The 24,543-nt window shown below is 40.1% G+C and overlaps 1 protein-coding gene across 4 annotated transcripts; it reads right to left on the bottom strand.

Moving 5' to 3' along the window:
* Positions 1-60: 60 nt before the first annotated feature.
* On the bottom strand, positions 61-24,543 carry kiaa0753 (KIAA0753 ortholog). 4 transcript variants are annotated; one of them, XM_084951474.1, is made up of 18 exons: positions 24,094-24,543; positions 22,056-22,349; positions 21,689-21,950; positions 21,435-21,544; positions 21,277-21,339; positions 20,629-20,850; positions 19,923-20,103; positions 19,134-19,315; positions 18,801-18,931; positions 18,340-18,495; positions 17,061-17,150; positions 15,385-15,472; positions 15,129-15,203; positions 14,834-15,004; positions 14,538-14,619; positions 14,157-14,277; positions 8,743-8,970; positions 61-5,240 (listed from the first exon to the last, which is right to left on the bottom strand). In XM_084951474.1, the coding sequence occupies exons 1-18, from the start codon at positions 24,229-24,231 to the stop codon at positions 5,087-5,089; spliced, it is 2,748 nt and encodes a 915-aa protein (XP_084807600.1). In that variant the 5' UTR covers positions 24,232-24,543; the 3' UTR covers positions 61-5,086. The 4 variants fall into 4 exon arrangements, with proteins under 4 accessions (XP_084807600.1, XP_084807601.1, XP_084807602.1 ...); XM_084951475.1 differs by having other exon boundaries at positions 18,340-18,492; positions 24,094-24,542; XM_084951476.1 differs by having other exon boundaries at positions 19,134-19,312; positions 24,094-24,542.

The following is a 24,543-nucleotide window of genomic DNA, read 5'->3' as shown; positions in this document are numbered from 1 at the left end:
CACATTTAATTAGCCAAGGCAGTTTAAATCAGTTTTATTTAATCTATCATGCCAGAAGCCTTTGCAGAAATTACACATACTCTGTAAGAAAGGTTGCTGCATTTGTGTGCTGGGGTCCCAAAAGTCCGATTTAAAAAAGAACAAGGCACAGCTTTAATGAAAGAGTAGAAAAAAATACACAGAATATTAAATGTAAAGTAGATTAAAGTCTTTCTGCAGTGTCATACAATCTGGTTTTGCTGTATAGAGTTTGGCTGCAAGCAAAAATAAATAAATTAAAATAGAAATTTTGATATGGAAAACGTGGCATAAAGAAGAAGAGCATGGGGGCGCAGTGAAACAGGATGGAGGGGGGAGAGCCAGCACCCCTTTAAACCATCCATCACAAAGCAGCAGATGCCAGATTGGTCGGTCAGCTTGGGCAGTCACTCAGGCAGAGAAGCAAATCTTTTGGGCTTTGAGAAGTGCTTCAAAATACAACCAACCATCAAAACAAAGCACATGGGTGAAGCACATGAACCACATTTCTCTCAGCAGCTTTAAATCCTTTAAATCCGGTTGTGAGATCTGGTTTAATCTCACAGATGCTTCACCTAATGGATTCCTCTAATTCATTTCTACGCTTATTTCAACCTCCAGTCCTGCAATACTTGACCCGAATAGCTGCAGAATAGCTTCCCTCACGTTTCTTTATGGTGCACATTAAGCAGCAAGTGGTCACAGTAACACCTGCTGTTTTCAACACTCGCATCCACATATGTGACCACACATGAGCTTACACAGTCCCGTAAGGATGGTCTGGTTGTGGCATCAATCGGCAGTCACGTCCACACAAATGAATATTGATGGGGGAAATGGTGATGGCCGAACCATCACCCTGGAATAAGACAGCCAGACATTCTACATTACCAGACTCTACTAGGAATACACACAGCCAATTTGTATTTATCATGGAAGCCAATACCAATACACTTCTGGTGTAGAACAGTGAGTTGCAATCCCTACTAAGGAAAACTAATAGGGAAAAGCCTTAAGGCCAGGAAGACAGGAAGACAGATAGCTCTGATTACACCAAATGGCAGCACTGCCTGGATCCAAGAGGAAAAGAAAGGCTAATTGAATTATGTGAATTTCTTTTGTAAGAAGAATTCTCTTCATGCCATTGGAGACACAACTCAAAGCAGCACTTTGCTTCTCAACAGTGGCTTTTGATGTTATTTGATGTCAATATTCAGTAAGAAATATTTTACTGAACCATACAATTATAAAAAAACAAAAACAAAACAGATCTCTGAGGCAATTCTGGGCCAGTCTAGGCACTGAGAATTCATTGTAAACATGGCTAAAGTCTTACAAAGTAAAGGCAGAAAGAAACTCAATCACACTAAATGTTTTTGTTGGTACAAACACTGCAGGGGTTTTGAAAAATGGATGAAAGAACTGTCTCAGCAGCATTAAGCTTTCTGGGAGCCGTTAAAAGACTCACAAACTACAGTGCAGGCAGTCAGCAAACTGAATTTAACACCCAAGGTGCAGATTTGTTGTTCTTTTCTGTCTTTAAAAAATAATCCAGCAACCTTATGGAAGGAAAGGCACCGTGCTGTATGTCACAGCACTCTCACGCAAGGTGAAGTTGTCAGCTGGCTGTTTTTACCCTAATGTGCTGTTTGATGATGTGGCTTGCTGTTTCACACACATGCAGATATACTTACTATTCTACTGTTTAACCCTACAATTCACTGTTGCTGTGACCCTTTTGTCCTCTTTATCATATTAGCAGCTTTAGAGAAGTACTGTGATCCAATAGGAATGAATTGGAGGTTTAGAAGAGAACTGAACTGTTGTTTAACCAGCAAGTCTCTTGTCATTAAAATCTATATTTTAAAGGAGACATGGCCTACAGGGCACATCACTTTAAAGTTATGAAAATAATAAATTAAGACATAATTAAAACTTACAAAGAAAAAAAGAAAATGACTTAAAATAGGAAAGGAACAAAATACAATTCAAGCTTAGGAATAGTATTTTTACTCCTTGGTTACAAAGGGTTTGGTTTTTTTTTGTTTTTTTTTAAATAAGAGACTTATATCCTTCCATGCAATGTTGATGGACAGGTTGACTGATGAGGATGCAGGAGTGTCCATGGTTCACAGATGACAATGTGATCTGTAGGGAGTCAGTGAAAGAAATCCTGGAGAAGTGGAGGTATGCACTGGAGAAAGCAACATAACTGTAATGAGAGTAAAAAGCTATTAAATATAAATTCAACACTTTTAATCAGCTGCCGATATCATGTCTGCTTCATTTGCTGTGAAATCTCAAGGAAACAAGCTTTACCTGCTTTCCAATTAAGCATCCAATTCATATTTTCTTCTTCTGGAGTTCAGGTATAACAGTAAAAACACTCCACAGTTTCATTGTTCATTATTCATATAAAACAACTATTATAGGTATTATGAATAGATTTTTAATGTAGTGAACATATTTATAATTGTAACCTGAGTAAATTACACTGGGGTGCAAACTGACTTACGTCTACTTCCTGTAAGTACATTTAAGGCTACCTTATTATTTAACCTTTGCAAATGATATTAAATTCTTATCAAAAGTCTTCTAACTTGCTATAGTATTATTACACTTTAACCACCTACAGCAACATGCTGCTAACATATTCATGCATCAACCATGAAAATTGAAAACACCAGTTTCTGTAAAACCATTATGCATTGAATGCTTTCACTTTTAATTTGTTCTACAGGCTACGTTTTGTTTATCTGTAGTTTCTCCTGAATATATTTTGCACATTTGAAAGCAGGGCTTTTACTTAATAATGGAACATTTTTACGCTGTGGTATTGCGACTTCAAGTGGAGAGCATTACTACTTCTCCCACCCTTTGATCAACCATGATATCAAAGAAAGGTCGTGCTGCTCCTCCTGCTGAAGTGAGCTATTCTGTATGTCGGCCTATACTCAACTGTATCTTACATTAATAAAAAATAAATGAAGAATATATAGTTTTTCTAAATAACTCCAACATGTTCACTCTGCCTTGTACGCACGTGTATTGAGCTTGACAGATAATCATTTCTATCTCATGAGCCATCATTGTGAGTATAGTTGGCTCTCTGCAAGGACTCGATTCATATAATAACTACATAACAAACAATTCAATCTGAGAGGTATTATTAATCCCAACAATGCAAAGCCGTGACAGATGCTTCCCTTCAGTCATGTATTTAATGAGATCTCAGATGGCCAATTGCGTCTCAAAATGGTCTGAAAAAAAGGGGAAAATATGAGAATGCAAACGATGGTGGTGTCTGCGCGACAGACTGCTCAGTGATGGCCAGCATCTCAGCAGAAATCATCCCTCAGATACTTCGTCTTCGACAGAATATCCCCCGAGAGGAGCAAACATGACTAACAAGCAAGGATCCATCTGTTGTAAACACTGAGCAAAACAGACCCGACTGCCACAAAGCAACTTTAACGCACCTGCATGCCAAAGTGCCCCTGCGAACGTGAATATATTGCAGTCAGTGTTCTGATAATGAGTCAGCGCTGACCGGTGGCAAGGTCGAATCTGAGCAAAACTGTTCTAATTCTGGTCTTTCCACAGTAATATGTTTGTGCATGGTGGTTACAGCATTAACGCTGAAAAATCAAAGACATCCAAGTCAACCACAGTAAAGCCTGAAAGATCAAAACAGTTTGGTCTTACTGGAAGATTTTCTAAGCTGCTCCCTGATGTCAAGTAGTGCTGACAAAGCAAATATACACTGATTTGTCTTTTAAACGTCTCCTGAGCTATAAAAGCTAAAAATAATCATAAATCAACTCATTATTTTATGGTCTTTGATGTTTCCCAGTCGCATGTCAGAGCTACCTGCCTTCCTTATACCTATGCAAAGACAGCAACACCTCCCTCACATTGAACGTACCAGTTTGTATTTATCAGAGATTGCAAAGGGGAAATGTGCACTGTGCATGAGGCTGTTAAAGCTTGCATGCATTCTGACGCCCTCATATACACAAACACGCACACACAAAAACACACAACACAGCCTGAGAGGAAATACGGGGCAGCTGATTCCGTGTGAGCTAATTCATTCAGTCACTGTATGTCCCCAATCAAAGGCTGGTCCCCACAGGCCAGTGCAGCATCTGCATGTGCCCCCATTGCTCTATCTGCCTGGCTTTCATGTTGCTCTCAAGGGACTCAGACATTTTCTCAGCCTGTCAAGTTTGTCCTGTTTAATTTGTGCTACACATTTTACCACAATTAAGAAAGAAAAGCACAGAAAAGAGAATTATTAAAATAGTTCTCAACCAAGTTCAAAACCCTGAAAAGGAAAATAAATCCCTAACCACACCCTTATCACTTTCCTTTCATGTGGTCCAACCCTCAGAGTGGACAGAGATTACAGGGATAACACATTAAATTTAGAGGGAAGTATTTTTTCTGTGCTGAGACCCTTTATTTAGACATTAAAATGAATGAAAAATCAATTTACAAGACCTTAAGCGCACCATGTCCTTGGCTTCCTACATCAGTTTGGTGGAAACCGTATGCAATTAATTTATTTCCATATGCCAATGTGAAAATAATAAGTGTGAGTAATCCTCAGGGAGATTTAGACCAAGTGCAAGGGGACGGCTGTAATCTTATAATCCTCTGTAATGTTCTAATGGTCTTTCTAAGCTTATCTACACTAAACTAACTTTCCCAGAGGTACGCAAACACAGATACAGATGGACCAAAAGAAGTAATGTGACTAATGCTCCCTGTGTAACTCAACAATCTCTTCTGCCGAGCTTTACAATAAAATCTGTGATCCCAGTAAAATAAAATCATATTGTGTCATTGCAGAAGTTATCTATAAACGTGTTTTCAGGCCTTTGTCTAAGATCAAATAAATAAAAACTTTCAAAAATAAAATATCTGATTTTAAAACATACAAAACTCTATATAAAAATAATAAATAATAGTAGTCCAGGGTTTGACAAGGTAAAAATTTCCATCCACAGCAAACATAATATCAAAGGTTTTAAAGATAATGCTGCATCCATAATGCTGCAGCATCCTATTGTCCGGCCAAAGATGCGGCTGAAGCGGGTGGCGACCGGATTGGCTGCAGGAACTCAGAGGTGAAGACGGCCTCAGCATACTCCTCCACGACATCCTGAAACTCTGCTGCCACATCAGCCAGAGCCTCCGACAGCAACTCGTCAGCCAAGCTGTGAGACGATAAGAGGTGCAGATGTTAGAAAACATGGCTATTTTCCTTAAATCATATATAACCTGTATTAAAAAAGTCTTCTAAAATTTGAAAATGTATACGCTTCAATTTGGTAGAATTCATTTGTGGCATCAAAACAAATCACATATGACAATGGTACTTATGTTGCTACTGCTCCTGCTATTTTTGGTCTTCTCACAAGATTTTAGGCTAGAAATTTTGAAAGACATGCAAAATAAAAAGGTCAGTGGACCTGAAAACAATGGAAAATGCAAATCATTTGAAACATGTCCTTTGTGCACAGTGGTTATAATTTCAAAGTAAATGTAAATCATCAGTCTTGCGTCATTATCTTCAAAAATGCAGAAGGTCAAATTAAAGCTGGTTTCTCTGCACAAATGCGGTATCTGTTTTTTAAGAGGTGCACATGCAAAACTTCGTTTAAAAACATAAAACAGAGCAAAATAACTCTGAAGCCTCGTGAACTGTGTGCAGCACCAAGCTAAATTTCAGTGTTTGATCATTATCTGGGTCAGCACACACACACACAAAAAAAACCCCACACACACACACACACACACACACACACACACACACACACACACACACACACACACACACACACACACACACACACACACACACACACACACACACACACAGAGAGACTGAGGCAGGGACATAGAGGATGAGGGAAAATGGGAAACACTCTCACATATCCACTGAAACGTCAGTGCAACAAAACTATCAGAGTAATTGTGTGTTTTTGAACTCCCTGTTCCTTTAAAGGGTCATGACAAGAACAGTTTGCTCACAGCACCATATAGTGAGAGAAACCCAGAGAAGAATGTGCCGCTGTGGTTTGGGAACAGGCATTATAAAATATCATTAACATCAATATACAAGGAACCGTGCTTGCCCTTCTGAATTACTCCAAGTTATCTTTATATTTAACACACCAGTACCTGCACAGCGTACCGTTTATGCTAATGTATGAAAATAAAAATAAAAAAGCAGATTCATACAAAGTGAACTAGGATCCTAGGACCCTACTACTAAGTTTTATTTACATGCATAAAGAAATTCAAATAGCTGTTTTGGCAGTGCTGACGTCTTTCTATCTTGCAATCAGTCTGTTAGCAGACAGAATGAATGAGATCCTCCAGGTGGTAAGGCTCCACAGCAGCACAGGGCTGCTCATTACCATCTCATCACACAGAAAGCTTTCTGCGCTGTGTCAGAGCAGCAGGGGTCATACTAGTCTATACGTCTGCCTTCTCCGTCTCCAAAAACACTGAGATAATTGGATGGTTTCTCACGCAATATCTTGTTGTTGTTTTTTCTAAGTACAGATTCATGTCTTAAAAACTTTGGCTTTTTGATGTGAAACTGATAATGAGCCAGTGACACAGTCAGCCAGATCCCATGGGTGGGACTGGACAGTTTTTCAGATCTAAACTTAAGAAAGACAGTTTATCGAGCTGTTTGGTATCCCACGCAAGTCTGTGACGCTGAGGAAAGAGGATTTCAGAAGTTTAGAACTCATATATTAAACGCATAAGTTCAATATGTTCACAATGATGGCACGAAGCCAGCGTTGCACCAGCAGCGGCCTGTCAAGTATGTAAGTTTGTGAGTGGGAGAGAAGACCGGCGGCGAACAACAGAGGCGCACTATGCTAACCATAAACTCTGCATGATCCTCTCTGAGTGAGCGCCTCCTGCAGTGCACAGTGTCCATCAATCGCATCCAGGGACAAAATAAATAACAGAAAGGACAGATCTGCTTCAGCGTGGTTCTAGTTACAAACACTAAGCATGTCATATCATTAATGTGTAGGACAACTAAAAAAAACCTCATATTTCACTCTGAAACTGCTGCAGCGTGGAAGAGACTCATTCATAGCAAATAGTTATATTAGGTGGAAAATGTCATTGTTTGAGGGCGTTCTAGATGAAACTGAACACTGAAAAAGGTCCTGCTGAGAGCTAATGCCCCTTAATAAAGATATACATGAACACTTAATGTGCATTTAGAAGGATAACTTATTCTGAGAGAGGAAGCTGTAACTTCACAACCAGTGTTTATGTCTGTCATCATCGGACATTGGTACAGGACAGAAATCAACCAACATCCATAATGCAATCCCCTTGTTGCCTGTGTGGTGGCCAAGGAAGGTAACTTCGTAATTTGTGTCAAAGGAAGCAGAAACACAGTAAAGCACGCACAACAGGATCTCCTGCTCTCCATCAGTCTTATAGCAAATGAATCTCGCTGCGTTCACAATTTCATTCACTGATTGTGTTCAAAATGACTGTAAAGAGGTCAGAATGTTAGGCCATGGCAAAGAAAAATCTAACTGGGCAGCACTGCTACTTTGTCTCTCATGTTGGACTGAGCACAGACTGACTTGCTCTCACATCCTATGGTACAAAGTGACATAGCAGAAGGGCCAGCAATAGCAGATTAGCATGCTAACGCAGAAGGAGATGAGTGCAACACAAGACATAATGTCCAGATATCTATTTTCTTAACAGCATGTCCAATTCAGGGTCGCGGGAGGGCTGGAGGCTATCCCGGCTGTCACAGTACAAATGCTGGGGTACACCCTAGACAGTTTGCTAGTCTACTGCAGGGCTAACACAGAGAGAAACACAAACATAGCTGTAGATGTGAGCATGCAGTATTTTACAACCAATTAATCAATCACTAATTAACCTAACATGCATGTCTTTGGGCAGCAAACAGAGTATCTAGAAATAACCCACACAGAAAGGACCCAGATGGTCAGTGAATTTGAACTCTGGACTCTCTTGCTGTGAAAAAAACAAGGCTAACCACTGCACTGTGCCATCCAATATACAAAGCAAAGGTAGCACTAGTGGAGATCTATGCACACATGTAATGTCACAGGTGTTAAATGTAAATGTTTCAAGCTGTTTTTATCCTATACTGTCATCTTACATATTTACCTTTAAGCTTAAGCTAAACACAAAACAAGAAGGCTCGAGCGGTTGAGGGAGCTTATAAAAATCTTTATCTATAGCACTGTATTGAGATCCCTCCCCAGACCATACAAGCCCCACTCACACCTTGACCCATGTGACCATAATGACTCATGTGATGTTAGGGTGGAGCAGCGAATTGACACCTTGGCTCACGTGACTCTAATCACTCACATAATGACAAGGTGGGTCAGTGACTCTCACCTTCAGTGTGACAACCCCACTAAGAGGTAAATTCCTGAGACTCCCTATCAGCTTTTATAACTGAAAAAGCCTCTCAGATGAAAGGTGAAACGTCTTTAAAAATCTAAAAATACAACTGCAGTTGTCTTAAACTCAAGCACTTTAGACTATCCCGATGACTGAGACAGATCATAACTGCAATGCATACTTCAAACACTGGTGGCAATCAGCCAGTGCAAACAAAATTCCCTGATCATGTTTATGCACATGTCTCATTAGCTTAAGTCATTATTAAAACAATCAGTTTTATACCCGTCTGCAACGGCCCAGGGGTCGAAGCTGCCCACAGCCTCATGAGCCACAGCGCGCAGGTAAGCCTCATAGTCTTCTCGATACTGCCGAATGCCTCTCAGCATGCTGCCTGGCACTGAGATAACAGGCGCCTTGCTTCCCTCCAGAGGGCCAGGGAACATGGTGTTGTTTGCAGGATGCTGCTCATCTTGGGATGCCTCCTCTGTCAGGCTGTTCTCACACAGGAAGCTGCGAATGTGGGAAAAACAAGGCGATGCTCAGAAGGTGAGACCAAGAAACATATTTTTTCAATATCTCAAAATTGTATTTTCAGTTCAATTCAGTTTTATATCATTTTAAAGGCACTTTAGGGCAGGTAAAAACCTCATAATATTATAGAAAGAGTGAGAATCCCATTGAAAAAGCAACACGATGAGCAGATGACCTCTAAGAGATGTTTATGTGGAGAAAAGGTAACTCTGCGGTAGAACACAAACTCTCGCCGTGCCTGACGTGAGGGTGTAGATGATGAATTTAGGAGAGGTGTCAGAGTGCAAGCAGCTCTCTTGCTTGCCCCTTGCTCAGAATGAGCAGGGGCTCAGCTGGGCATCGCCGTGGTCTGGCTTTATAATCCTCTCTGCTTTGACAAATCAGCCTGGCTCTTGCAATGGCGCTCACTGTGCTATATTTAGTGTTGCAGCAGCTCCAAAGCAAAGTGCCTCTCTATTGTGCTCCCTGGGCCTCAGCTAAACTTGTTTCAGTGTTGACTATTGGGGCTGCAACCCATGGGGTGGCCATAAATATCAAAGTGCCAGCACAGCGAACCATGCTTCCAGTCTGAAATGGGTCAATTTACTGTTTGACGGGAAAAACAACAATTCTGTACCCTGCAAACTCGCTTATTTTTAAAGTCGCAATGGCTCCCACGCTTCTGAAAAGAAAATAGACCAGCCTGTGTTTTCTGTGAATGAAAACCATTCAGATACTTTGGCACAAAAGACCATCTGCAAAGCAAGATTGGTCTTGCATAACAATCTGTGAAAAGGTGATATGAGTGCTGAGAAAAAGATTTGCAAATTAAATATCATGACAAATTCTTAGTAATAGTTTGTTACTCTATTGTGCCCTATGAAATTCACTCGAAACTGAATGAGACATCCATGATGAACCTTCATTTCAAAATCTGTGCTTTCACAACTCTGTGTACATTTCTGTTTGGCTAGTGCATACAAGTACCAAAATGCTGAAACACTAACCAAACATCCTCTGTCCATCACGTTGTAGCACCTGCAACTTGGCCTGCACACGGGATTTACACAAACCCAAACAAGCATGCAGCATTAGCCATTAGCGCGATCACCTCAGGTTTGTCTTCTCATTTCTCAACAAAAGCTAAAGCCACGCAGAGTCTGGCAAAGATGGGACCTGGCACAGGACGGTGCCATATGTGATATATCAAAAGGGATGCAAGCTGGACTGAAGCTGAGTCAGATAAAACCACAAGTGGCTGAGAGATAGTAAGGGGGTGATTCAAGCGAGGCTCAATGAAGCCTCAGTGACAGCGGGGAAGATCAGTGTGGAAAGAAACAGGTGGAGGATACTGGGGGGGGGGGAAAAAACAACAAAAAACCCCAGAAATCCTCAATATTCCAAAAAGAAAATCTCCTTTATAATATTGCACTGGACTGATTTAAATGTGGGTGCAGAACTTAGAAGACATCACAACTACAAATCCACCAGGTTACAAAGTGACGAAATACAGGAGGGGACAACTGTAGCCACAGAGGAAAAAGGTGGGAGAGAGCAGTGTGAAATAAATAAATAAAATAAATGCACGGTTTTGAATTTTTCTGAGTGAGCTTCTTATCTTTTTATTGATTTGCTTGACCAGCTGATGGAGCTGTAGGGGGGATAGAGGAGACTGAGGTTTGGGCTCCTCACCATGGATACATAAATCTTATCTGCTGCTCTGCTGATGTGTTAAAAGATTGTCTCCGTGGTTGTTTGACAGCGCTCACACAGGCACCTGAACATAGACACGCAAGGTAAGAAGCGCGTGCTGTTTTGGAAAGAGTATTTAGCGTGACAAAGGCAGCGTTACGCCTGGTGAGAGTCAATGGAAGTGTTAAGACCCTCTGGCTTCTCCTGTCATTACTAAAAAGTAACCCCGACTATAGTCAGCATAGATTAAAAGAAAAGAACAGAGTAGCAGCACTCACTAAATATAAAACTATTTTATTCTTTCAGTTAGTATTCTTTTGAAAACTCCCGATCAATCCTCACCTTCCTTGGCTCATTGCTTACAGAAAACCAGCTTACTTAATACAAAAATCAGGAAACCGATAACCGATACCATGTGACAATGTCCCTCTTAGCTATCAAACAATAGCACCAAAGAAGCCTCCAGTGATAGTCACACTGAGAAAATTATGCAGCTTTATTTCCGTGGCATGTTTTTTCCCCCATGGTGTGTATAAATATGTGTGTGAGGCACAAAATGACGAGCATGTCGCCTGATGTGTCTCTCAGGACTGAAAAATGTGGGCTGTAAACAACAACTCAGGGCTGAGACAACACACATGATGAGCTCTTTGCTCATTTTCCCGTTCCCAAATTAAACCTCACCATTCTGCTACACTGAACACCAGGACAGTCAACACTGACAGAGGATTAACACAATCCCACATCAGCACGAAAAACAAACCACATTTTTAACCACAGGTTTTGATCCGAGAGCTGCGGAAGCAACAGGAAAGAGCTGCAGTTGTGAAAAGCTGCTTATCAAAATAACTTTCCTAAATGTCTGGAAAATGATGCTCCTTAGAGAGCAACCAGTGGGATGACCTGCTGCTCTCTGGCATCAGTTTTAGAATTGCCATTATTTCTCAAGACCTGATCATTTTGGTGAGAGAGGTGAACTACTTGGCAGTTGTAGTTGTGATTATTATACAAAGGGCTGCTGCGCACACAATCTGACATAACCTAAAGTTATAAAGCAACAACAGTTAAATTTAGCGTATAGACTGCAACAACATAAGGCGAGGCTTTTTAACTTATAAAGCATCCTTGGTGGTTTGCTTCCGCATTAGCTTTTCATCCCTTCATCTGTGCTGGTATGTGTTGCACTATGTGGCACCTGGGCCTCTTTATCCTTCAGCACAGGTAGCCAAAGCATCTCCCTTACAGCTCAGTTCATTTTACGAAGCAACTCTGTGTCCCCCAAAGACAGCTCTGTAAAACAATGTGCCTAATAAACACAATTTCACTCCCCATCTCACACCGAACGACTCCCTACTTCCAACTTTATTACTTCTAAGGGGGACAAAGCACTGTGAAAAAAGAGACGCTGTAGGTGGACAACAAGTTCCTTCTTGCACTTTAGAAAGAAAACAAACAAACAATCTGTCAGAGTGTCTTGCAGGGAGGTTTATTCTTTCGCAAGTTAGATAGTGCAGTAGTCATGGAGTAAGTGCTGAACAGGCTGGGTCATGCTTCATTTAGAGAATAGAGAATGGGGACAATATATAGAATCCTTTTTTCATATGCAAATGAGTACAATAGTACTACGCATGCAAGAGTCAATGGCACGACCACCATCAGTCTCGTCTTACTGCCATTATTGGACTAGATAAGTTGATGAGCATCTTATGGTTAAAAAAAAAAAAAAAAAGGATTCTGTGATGGCATGTGTGACTCAGCAGACAGCGAAGCTACCCACCCCCTGTGCTGCTGAATTTCTCTGTCAACCTCACTGATTTCACTAAGAGACTTAATCGATCTGTGTACCAACAGAAACCAGCTGCATTTTTCTCTAAGCATGACCAAGAAATTTCAAATGCTTTCAAACAAAAAAACAAGTAAATACAGATAAAACATGCCTTGCAAAAAGCTGAAATACTGAGCCGATCAATTATTCACTGATATCTATGTGAATTTAAATTTAATTCAATTATCACCAACTGTTTTGTTATGGTACAATCGTCCCTTTTTCTGAATACACAGCACAACCGAATTACTATTTATCTTGTGATAATAACTCAAGGGGCTCAATACACACAATCACCTTGTGTCTTCTTTTATTCATAAGCATTCTAGTCAACTTGTTTACTAAGATTAGTACTTGCTTTCAAATCAAAGTGTTTTTCTATTGATCCATGTCAAAAAAAATCCAAAACAAAAAAACAAACACCAATCACATCCACTGTGATTTAATGTGTCAACCAAAACAAAACACATAAAAGGTCCAGTGGGCTGCCAGCACTTTTTAGAGGAGCTGTAATTCAGACTGAGGATGAAAGTGCTGCAGACGGGTCTGTTCTGAGCTACAGTGATTCAAGGTGTTTCAGAACAAATGACCTAGCAGTTATCAAATGACTGTCCCCGTTAAGAAGCTGGAAGGCTTGATGCCTCTAAAATTGAACAGCTAATTAAAAAAAGGATACCTCTTAAAAAAGCACCTGTGTTATGTTTGCCAGAGAACTGAGTTATTGCTTGATAGATGCATTACGAACAGTTAAACAAAGTGCAAAGCAAAGTGGCTCTTAAGGCAAAGTTTCCATCAAGTGAAGTGAACCCGAGGCAGTTGAAGACTGACAGACTTTAATTTGCTAATGTTTGCAGCTTGAATTTGTTAAAGGTATCCTGCTGGCTTGTCTGTGTCAACAACTTCTAGTCCCTTCCAGTCTCTTTTCTCTTTCCTTCCAAGTTCCTCGTTAATTTAAGCAGTATAGCAGCTGCAGCTAAAGCCCTGGGCAGTGGAGGGTCTCCCTGTGGAGTCTGCTGCCAGAGTCAGGAATAGAGTCTGCCCTGGGTACAGTAGCCACCAAGTGAGTTTTGCAGGATGAGTAAGGACTCCCAGTGGAACAGTGATTACAGGGCACACACGTCATGTGGAAAAAGACTAAATGTGTATAGCTGGGAAAAAAAGAACATTAACCACTTCCTTGTCATTGAGTCTAGAGGTGCAATTAAACCAGCACTGAATTACTTCCTGTGGAAGATGCCGTTTGTTTCTCTTCATTACAGCATCAGCAACTAAAGCAAGTCATTAAAGGTAATTTGATATGTAATTTGTCTCATAAGATTTCATTAAAAGTCACCTGATACTTTCCAAGTAATTAAAATCCACCATTTACATATTTGCATTTGTTAAAAAAAGGGAGTATATCATAATTTTGTGCAATCAGGAGCATTGAATGAGCTATGATGACCGATTATTGAGGCTAAGACCTATAATTTCAGCTCAAATGATTGGAAACGGAGTTAAATAGGTCAAACCTTAATATTGGGCTCCAGTTAATATTCTGAGAACACTCCAAAATTTCCCTACTGACTTTTCAAGACGAATTAAACAGCAATGAATGGAAGCCGTCAGCTAAAGATGAGACATAGAAATGACTTAGGTGCAGTAAAGGGGGAAAGACAGAGAAACCCACCCAGTCTCGACAGGTTTCTCAAGGACAATATCCGCTGCAGAGGTCTGCTTCAGCACTGGATTTGTGAGCCTAATTGGCTGAGGAGAGGCTGGCCTGGAGCTGGGGGCATGGGACTGGGATCCTGAGAAGAAGAGAGAGAAAGCAAAAGAAGGGGGAAATGTTAAGAGGGATGGGTGGAGCAAGGAGCAGACAGATAGAAAGACAAAAGGACAACAGCATACAGCGTGAATGACAAGTATTCATCTGGCCTTTTCAGTTGTAGCACTGTCTCCACCTACAGGAAAGGTCTGGGAAATAACTTTCTAGGCTTTGCACTTGCAGATAACATTTTTGTTTAAGTGCAGAAATCGTCTGTTTTTGGCTTCTTCTTTTTTTTTTTACCTGCTGGTCCTGGTTGTTTCAAGTAAAGAGGGTCTGAATAGGTGATAGAAGCAAACCGTCTCCTCACTTCCTCCTGATCCCGCTGTCAGAGACACAGAGAACCAGATTCTATAAACACAGCATCCTACTGACAAAGAGCCTTTTCAAACAAATTGAACAGTGTAATCAAGTCTGGAAAATGCATCAGTATGCAGACGCAGACCACAGCTGTCATAACAGCTCATTATAAACACTAAACCAGTAACCAGTGACCTTTCAAGTTCCATAGTGACCTTTCACTGGTGGGTCCCTCTCACCTGTATCTCCTCCATACGAAGCAGCATGCTCTCCAGGGTTGGGGCCTGCAGCCTGTCCTGGGCCATGCCCTGCAGCTGTCTGTCTGTCCTAACTGTCCACGCCACCCGGGCGGTGTCCTCTAACAAATCGTCCAGCAGCTCTTCGCTCAGCTGCTCAGCACTTTCTTCTGCCTGTAAATGGCAATAATTACAAAAAACAAACAAAAAAAATACAAGTGTTCTGAGTTTAGCTGCACAGTTTTTAAATCATTGCCATGATAAACTTAAATGTCAAATCTCCTGTAGTGAAGCTCACCCTCTCTACAGCCTGTTCAGGCACTCGACTCCTCAGTGGAGAGTTCATTCTGTTGTTCCTGGACTCACCAATTTGCTGAAGGCACAATAAAAATCTCAGTTTATTTTACGAGGCAAATCTGAAGCCAAACACACGCATACACACAAACTTAGATTTATTTAATCATTCACATGCAACAACTGTCTCCCTTGTCTTTAGGAGGTTTATAAAAGGAAGAAAATCTGGCACTAGCTGGACAGCAGATAATTCCTCCTACCTGGGCTTCATCCAGAAGGGGCTGAATTCTCTCTCTGGCCTTCTGCTCAGCTCTCTCAGCCCACTGAGTTGGCGAGACGACTTCAGACCTGTGAACCAAAACACACCCACACTGCAAGCTGTCACAGAAGTTCTGAAGCTGAGCTGCTTTAACTTCAAGACACAAAATAAAAAAAAAATTAAAAAAAAGTATTTACATAAAGTATAGTTAAAAATATATTTGGAATTTTAGCCCACCTTGGGTTCAGAATTAATTAAAAAGATTGAATTTCTCTGATTAAGAAACAAAAAACTTTCTGCCAAGATTTTAAAATAACTATCCGTTTGAGTCGAATAAAACATTCACATTACTGGAAATGCATGAGAGAATTAATTAATCATCACTATCAATCATTATCATTGATGGCCAAATGTATTCACACACAATAGAAATAGTCATCAGGCTCAGTGTTTTTTAAATTATTCACATTAATCTGTAATTATAATCGGCATATAAGGTCAAAACTGTCAAACTCTTTGCTGGCATTATATTGAATGTCTTCTGGTTATAATTTTTAAAGGCTGACATGCCAGTTAAGAGTTTCACCAGCTGAGAGCAGTTGGAAGCATAAAAGACTCACTAAGTGTGACATAAGCATTTTATTCAAAATGCAGCCTGTTGATTGTATTGATGTCTATTGTGTCCAACTTATCACCTGTAAACAAGTGAAGCAGTTTAGTGCTTTTACTTGTCACAGTGGCAGGAGGAAAAAAATCAGATATAGTGACTCGTTATACATCTAATTTAAACACTTTAACACTTTTCTGCAGCTTTCTTTAGCTTTAAAACAAAAACAAACAAACAAACAAACAAAAAAGAACCTGCCATGGGTATAACACACAGGCAAAACAGATCTTTAATAATGGTGAATTTTCATTCAACTTTCCATGTAACACACTATGTGCAAATTTGTTAATGTTATGTAACCCATAAAACTATAGAGGCTGCATGTGTTCTTAATTAACATTACATGTTTCCTGCAGTGGTATTCCCCTCTTGACAAGGTGAGTAAATAAAGAGCAGGCCTACACGTCTTTGTGACAGAGAACACAGTAGCGTTAACCCACACATTCACAGTAGTGTAATTAAGTGTTGACTTTGCTCTGTGCACATTGTGTTTTGTTGCCAGCCTTTTAAAGTTGGGCTCTCCAGTGACTAATTAACAAATACACAGCGGTCTATAGGAACATATGCTCTCCTTGGTGCTGAATGGATGCGCTGCAATCACAGTCTGCATTATTTTCCACTCATTGTTTTGTTCTGTTGTCAGTAGATAATGTTGCCCATGTTGTAATTCCCAGAGTAAATGCTCCTTTGATTGTGAGCACAATGAACCGAGTGGGAAATGTTTTATTTTCTTCTTAAATAGCATAAATGCCAAGTATTTACAAAGGTTAAAGGGCAAGTGCATATATCGCTATATATACACACTGGACTTACTTTTTTATGTCATTAATTAATCCCTTTTATTTCGGTCAGAGGGAGTTTGTTATTATCCCATAGTGTCTGCAGAGGTTGCAATTAGGGGGCACATGAAATAAAATTTTTTTTTGGCTAGATTAATATTCACCATGACTTTAAGCCTTCATTACCTTGGATCCAAGTCTGCTAAAACAATAATTTTATTAGTACTGTACCTTAATCTCTGAATGCGTTCAGCCTCTTCTTTACTCAGCTGGTTCAGCTCTTGCAGTCTCTGCGCAGTGATCTTATCTAGCCAAGCTTTCCTGCATCACCCAGGCAATCATCAAATGAAGCAAAATGTAAGCTCAAAGAAGCTTTGCACATAAATAATTTATAATCCTCATCTTTAATCACGCTAATAGCCACTGATTAATAAGAAAGCACAACTGCAGTAATTAAGATTTGATTAAACGGAGACATATGTGGAACACTCAATCAATGAGGTGCTTATAAAATAGGCAAACTATTAATCACTCAAAAAGAGAAATGGCCTCAATCTAGCTGGCACCTAGATTAATTTATTGGAAAGAATTAACTTTGAATTAGAATCAGAGTATTGCCTCTGGCTCTCAGCAAGTGGGGTCTGACATAAAGGTTAGAAATGGCTCTCCGAATGTTCTCATTAATGTTCCTTTTTCCTAGATTCCACCCATGTGGCATTTTGCTATGACAGATAATCTAATGTGAGAAGCAGAAATGACACAGATTACAAGGTAATCTGAAAAAAGATATTTTTAATAAGTAGAAGCGATAAAAGCTGGGACAGGCAGATTTTTCACCATCAGGCAAAAATTCCTAACATAACTTCTGCATATTAGTTGGGCTCCATTATCAGGTTTTAAGAAAACCTAGCCAATTATATTAGATTCTGGCCAATCAGAGGTCCTTTCAGAGAGTCAAAAAGTGCAGATGCACATGCAGATCACTAGTGCATCTGCATCCCTAGAGAGAAGAAAGCCTGAGCCAGTGTTGGAAAATATTGCAGGAAAAGTTGACGGTCCCTCACTAGCAACAGCTGCCTCTGGCCTGCAACGCACCACAGTAACAGGAAAACAGACTTATCAAAACACATTTATATCTAATATTATGGTCACAGGTCCTGCTCATAGGGGAGCCAAGTGTTTGCCTTTTTTCCACTATCACTGTAAGAACAGCCATGAAGGATGTGTAATTTATGGTTCAAAGCTTTGATTTTATATGTAACATCTCAGACTGTTATCATGAAAGCAAGAGTAATTAGGCCTTTTTCTAAACTAAACCAACCAGCTTACACATAGCTTCTGCAATGGGCACAAGAAGAGTGTGATCATCTGCAGAGAGCGAGCTTAGGACAGAGGAGAGCTGATGGAAGAGAGATTAACTTTCACATTTTATTTCCCTATTGTTCCCGATTACTGCCAACCCGTGTATTTAAAATAAGGTTAAAAAAAAACTTTGGGAGGTAAGGGTCACCTTAATGCTTCATTCTGAGCTTCTTTCTTCCTTTGTGAGCTTAGGCCTGGCTCAGTTGCCAAACTACCTCCAGGCCTCTGCTTTGGAGGGTCTGGTGAGGATTTCACTGGAGAAAAGAGACAACGAGGCTCTGGTCTTCCCCTTTGTGGGGATCTGCTGATAGCAGAGAATGATGAATGGGTTAAAAAATGTAAACAGAAAGATGCTATATTAAACAACTCAATGGAAAGCGAAAGAGCATTTTTTATTTTGACACTTACATCTCTTATACTATATTTACCAAATTACTTTTTTTTTCAGCTTTTCCTTATAAGCAACTGTCATCAATGAAAAATGAAAAATTTGGTGCATATGGTATGTGCTGCACTTTACCAGTAACATTGAATACAATCTACAATCCTTACATAATGACATTAATCATCGAGTGAGCCGAGGACTGCACAGAGAGATAACAGACTCACCGTTGTGGAGGAGGAGAGTGAGGGGATGTAGGTATCCAGGGCACAGAGTGCTCTTTTTGAGGGAGCTGGTTCACTCTGAGCCGAGAGGAGACTGTAGGCTGCTGGAAGCCTGCATCTTGCATCTGATTATGCTATAATAAAAATAGAAAATAAATATTTAATTATTAGTTCACATTAACCTCACATTGGTTACGTCTGATCATTGGTAAAAAAAATTAATAAATATATGTTTTCACAGGGTATGATATCAAACAACAAATCATGTTGCTAATAACATGTTATTAAGCGTTCTCTGTGTCTTGTGAAATACTGAGTTCAGTACAAGCCCAGAACCTTTATTGTTTCAGCTGCTTTTCTCTGAGAGGGCAGCTCTTTTCTGCTGTTAGTATTGGTCTGGGATCGTCTCTGCAGCTCCCTCTGCTGGACGAGGCTCTCTAGGCCAGACCGCAGCACCTCTCTTCTATTGAGGGGCTGTTGAGTAGTTTTGGGTTTCTGGGAGGCCATTCTCTTATCTGCTGACAAAAATAAAAAGTTAAACAATTTATTTGTTTTGATCTTAATTTATTTAAGTTCAAACTAAATAAAAGTCAAAACCAAACAAGATTCTTTATCCCTTTTAGTACAATTCAATGAAGTTGAACCCTGATGGGAGCAGACAACACCACCAATTACAGAATTTGCTTGCACTCTTGACAGCCAGGTGGATGTGTGGTTTAGGTTCAGGTTTCTAGGGAGATCTAGACTGCAGATGAGGCTCACTCTAGGTGTTTATATCATCACTGCCTCTCAGCCCAATAATACCCAGCAGGACTTAACTGCTCATATACTAAACAGCAGGGGACCAAATGCCAGAGTTCTGCACTTTAAATCTTGTTTTCCTATCACTTCCTGGCTCCCTGATCAATTTTAAGCCTGGGTACAGCAATTTACGCACAGTGGGAGGCCCCAAGACAACCGCACAGAAGCCCTTGGAGGGCTTTTATATACATAGGAGAGCAAATGGTTTGTCCTTCGTCAGCAGGCCTCTATCAACAAGTAGGTCTTAATTTGAAATGATAGTCATTAAACAACACCCATGAAGTCTGCATTAATAAATACACAAAGCAAGTAAACAGTGCTCACCATGGAGGCCTCTTCTGGGATTTTTTGCTTTGCAAGGACCTCGAGCAATTCCTTGCAGTTTGGGACGCCTGGGTGCAGTCGTAGGAGACTTGCTGCGATGAGGAGATTTCCTTTGCGGAAGGCATGCTTGAGCCTGCATCTTTATGAGCATCTCTTGTTTACTGAGAGCAGAATCCAAAGTCTATTAAAAATGAAGTGACAGCAAAGCCTGAGATTATTCACTCAATTCAAAAAATATATATTTTCCTAAAATAAGTTTTACTTTTAGACAAATTCCACTAAATATTGATTAATCCTGCAGCACAAGTCATCTATGTTTACAGTAATATCACAAATAAACAATGTAACAAAGAAAATAACATGTAATAAAAATATATGATGCATCTGGAGAAATCATATCATTTAGGCATATTAAAATCTTATTGCTACTTTGATCTGTGACCTAGAAACAGCAGCAGATACAGAATCTGTTCTTGTAATGCTCTGCTAAACCTGCACTGCAGTTAGTTTGAATTTATGCATGAATATTTGCCTTTATTAAGTAAAATAAGAAAGTAGGTTTAAAGTCGGGACCAATACAATACTGCACTGGGTTGCCACATTGAGCTTCTTTCTGCTGATTGTTTTTGCATTGTCCAGGAGCCAAGTCTACACTAGGAAAACACACATCACTCTGTGAATACAGCGGTTACATCGTGATCCTTACCTCTAGTTTCTGCAGGATGTCAAGGGCCGTCTCAGGCACAGCTGAGCCCTGGTCCACTTCAACTTTAGCTGAGCACAAAGAGAGCTGGCGAATCAGCTGCCCCAGTTCTTTGGAATAAGGAGGCACTTTGCTTTGAGACAGATCAGAGAGTTGATGGATAAAAACCTGTAAAGCCCTCAGTGCCCCACGATGTGCAGCTGCAAGCCTGTTTATCGCCATGGACTGAAAGTAAAAGAGAATGCAAATAAATTAAGAACAGAAATGTCAACTTTTTTCTAACAAAAAATGCTTCATAAAAAAAAAAAAAAAATCAAAAATCAGACACGACTGATTTTACTCATTTAATTCAATTTTATTTATATAGTGCCAAATTACAACATTCGCCTCAGGACCCTCATAATGTAAGGTAAAGACCCTACAATAACAAATAAATAAAACAAATTTTAAAAAATTATAAAGATAATAGATAAAACAATCAGATGCCCCCCCCCCCGACCCCATGAGTAAGCACTTGGTGACAGTGGGAAGGAAAAACTCCCTTTTAACAATAAGAAACCTTCGGCAGAACCGAGCTCAGGAGGGGTGGCCATCTGCCGCGAGTGGTTGAGGCAGAGGGGAGAGCCACGAAGTCACTGACTTTCTTCTCACCTTTTTAGCATCCCACATTTTCTGGCTTCGTAGTTTTTCTATATCTTCTTGTATCTCTTTTACCTGTTAAATAATTTGAGAGAACATTGTCTAGAGGAGCAGAGCAAAAGGAAATCCAGTGACAAACATTTAATGGCATTCAATAGAAATTTAAGTACCCGTTGCTGCAGAACATAAATAATACGAGCTGAGCGAGCTGCCTGTTTCTGTCTGCGTATCTCCAACTTGTTTTCCTCTTCAGGTTCTAATGACTCCTGTATTTTCTCCCCTGTTGTTTAAAAAAACATTGTGTGTTATTTATCAGCATCATGCATTGGTAGTGAAATCATAGGAAAAGTGCGATCATTGCAATGGGTTCCAAAATTATGATTACACTCCATGCATTTCAAGTTATAGGTGTCTTGTGGGCTACCTCTGTTAGCCAGCTCTTCCACTTTCTGAATATACACTTCCAGCTCATTTTGCAGCCTGTGGATCTCGTGGCTTAAAGGTGCCTCTTTGTCTCCTTCTACCTGCCTAAGGCCAGGGTCTCTGGTTGGGGGTGAGCGGCCCATTCGAGGCATGGATGAAATAGGATGTTTCTGGGATGTGTGTCGTTTGGCTCCAGCTACAGTCACCTTCTCTTTTGGACTGGATGCTTTTGACATCATCTTACTTGGACTTGCTGCAAACTCCTATAAAGAGAGGAAATAAACTTCATTTGCTAAACAGGCACAAACAATTAATTTCATATTATATAAACAAGAATGTTATTATAGACAAAAAAGTAATTAAATTACCTGACGGAGTTCTACATCACTTGTTTCAAAGAGTGAGGCCTCCTGAGAAGGTTTGGCCGATAATTTTGTCAGCGATTCAAGGCGCCTTCGTCTTAGATCTCGCTTGGCCTGCTTAACAGCTGCCTGAAGCCTCTCCTCAGAGAGTGTGGTGAAGCTGAAAGAGCTTCTGGCGCTGTCCACATTTTCCTTAACTTCTGATACAGGCAGCAGTCGCTCTATCACAATGGGGGCAGGCAGGCCGACATGTGAGGCACGGTTTCTAGTACTTGCGGGGACGGTGTCATTGAACAGCAGCTGTGGTGTGCAAGACAGAAGTCAGTTTTATCTGGTATAATCAGTCATTATGATTAGACCCAATCAGATATATTTATCAATAACAGGTATTTAGGAAATGGTGTCATTGCATATAGTTGTGGTCAGAAGGATACATACAATCATTAGGGGTGTCATGGAACCAGAATTACCATGAGATTCATACGATAAAGTATACCATATCATATAAATGTCGTAGTAATTTGGGGCTTTTAATGATTTCTTTCAACAGATGAGCAGATGGAATAATAATAACATCCTTTTTGTGCGAAAGCTAGATTGTTGAAACTTGGATACAACTGGATGTTGAACAGGACCATGATCTCAAACACACATCAAACCTGATTTTACAAAGGATAAAACAGGCTAACTAAGCTTTTCGAATGGTCTTCCCAAAGCTGTGACCTTACCCTGATGAATATTTGTGGACTGTGTAGGCTCATGCCAGGAAACTAACCAATTTAAATGAACTCTACCAATTTTATCAAGAAGAATGAACAATTATTTAGACAGAATAATGCCAGAGGCTTGTGGATGGCTATCAAAATCATCTATGGGACACTTAACCAAATGTTAGTGGGGGTGTATGTATATATTTGAGCCTATATGTATAATATGTGTATTAGATGGCATTCAAATATTCAGAAAATGCGCCTAATTCTAGTGCAACCATCTCCAGGTCTCACTACCATCTTGTAAACCTTCCTGTAAATCCTAATGAATAAAGCCTTAGCTTGATGCTCAAATGAAATGAATTAATTAATTTTATAGTACCATATTATTTCTTTTTTGCTAAAGCATATAGGTAGGACTGGATAACGTGACCCTGAATCCTCCCTTTGCAATAGGTGCAGGCTGCTGGAGGATTCCCATGATGCATTTAGCATTTCCTTTCAGTCACCTTTCTCACTCACCATGTGTTAACAGACCTCCCTGCATTGAATCACACTAGTTTTTAATCTCTGTCTCTCTTACAGAGCATGTCTTTTGTCCGGTCTTCCTTCTCTCACCCCAACCGGTGGCAGCAGATGGCCGCCCCTCCCTGAGCCTGGTTCTGCCTGAGGTTTTGTCCTGTTAAAATTGAATTTTTCCTTCCCACTTTCACCAAAGCGCTTGCTTATAGGGGGTCATATGATTGTTGGGGTTTTTCTCTGTATGTATTATTGTAGGGTCTACAATATAAAGCGCCTTGAGGCGACTGTTGTTGTGATTTGGCGCTATATAAATAAAACTGAATTGAATTGAAATTGAATCCAACTAAAAACAGCACATGAATCTCTGGTAAACTTCACTGAGGCGCTTTACTTTGACACCAAGCTATTTACAAACATTGTGATATGAACATAGTGATATGCTTCAAACTGAAGTCTTAGAAAAATCTTAAAAATGAAGAGAGAAAGAGTATTATCACAAACACTTCACTCGCGTCTCCACCTCTTTTTCATTACTTTGAATGGTTGATCCCGGGTATTTAAACGTCTCTACCTTCACTGCCTCTACTCCTTGTAGCGATAAATATTATGACTTTCAGGACTGTAATATTCAGATTTATTGTTGACATTGTGCTGCACTCTAGGACCAGCTGATCTCAATCAACCAGCTCCAGGTCTGTGTATGTATCACTAGTATGTGGCCTTAGCTTTTCCATTTCAAATTGTGTACATGCAAAGATGAACTGCATATAATAAAGATAGATGAATATTATCAGACTTTCAGTGCTGTTTACCTTGGTATGGGAGATCCCAGCCGTTAAACCGCTGCGGCTGTGAACATTTCTGGTTGATCCTAAAGCAACCCAGTCTCTCTCTTCGCTCTGCTTTCCTGAGAAAATCCCGGGACCACTTTGCAGGGATTGTGCAGTCATTACAGCGAAAAACAGTTGTCACTGTAGCAAACAATACTAAATGTTATGCTAATGGGAGCTAATTTTGCTAACATAAAGTTAATCCAATCCAGAAACTAAATTCAGGCACTTCGCCGTCGTTAATAATCAGTTCTTCCACTTTCTGTATATGAATTATAAGTCAGCTATACGCACCGAGTGGCTAACTGAAGCATAATTAAAATACAGGACCTCGTTAATCTCTTAAATTTTAAATTAAGCTTCTCAACAGTTTGAAACGGCGCCATGACAACAACACAACCCTAAAGACGGAAGTAGTTTTTTTTTAAGTAC

Source organism: Perissodus microlepis, chromosome 14, assembly GCF_051167445.1.
Source record: "Perissodus microlepis isolate ML-2025 ecotype Zambia chromosome 14, ASM5116744v1, whole genome shotgun sequence".
Taxonomy (NCBI): Eukaryota; Metazoa; Chordata; class Actinopteri; order Cichliformes; family Cichlidae; genus Perissodus; species Perissodus microlepis.
The sequence above is the reverse complement of the archived record's forward strand: the minus strand, read 5'-3'. Positions and strand labels throughout refer to the sequence as shown.

What these genes read in the sequence shown, in the direction of transcription:
- kiaa0753 (XM_084951474.1), bottom strand. Translation starts at nt 24,231, where the DNA reads ATGACTGCACAATCCCTGCAAAGTGGTCCCGGGATTTTCTCAGGAAAG. An exon ending in ACATCCTGCAGAAACTAGAG is followed by an intron (nt 20,104 to 20,628) that starts GTAAGGATCACG and finishes CATTTTTAATAG; the next exon opens with ACTTTGGATTCTGCTCTCAG. An exon ending in CCCTTCTGGATGAAGCCCAG is followed by an intron (nt 15,204 to 15,384) that starts GTAGGAGGAATT and finishes TTGTGCCTTCAG; the next exon opens with CAAATTGGTGAGTCCAGGAA.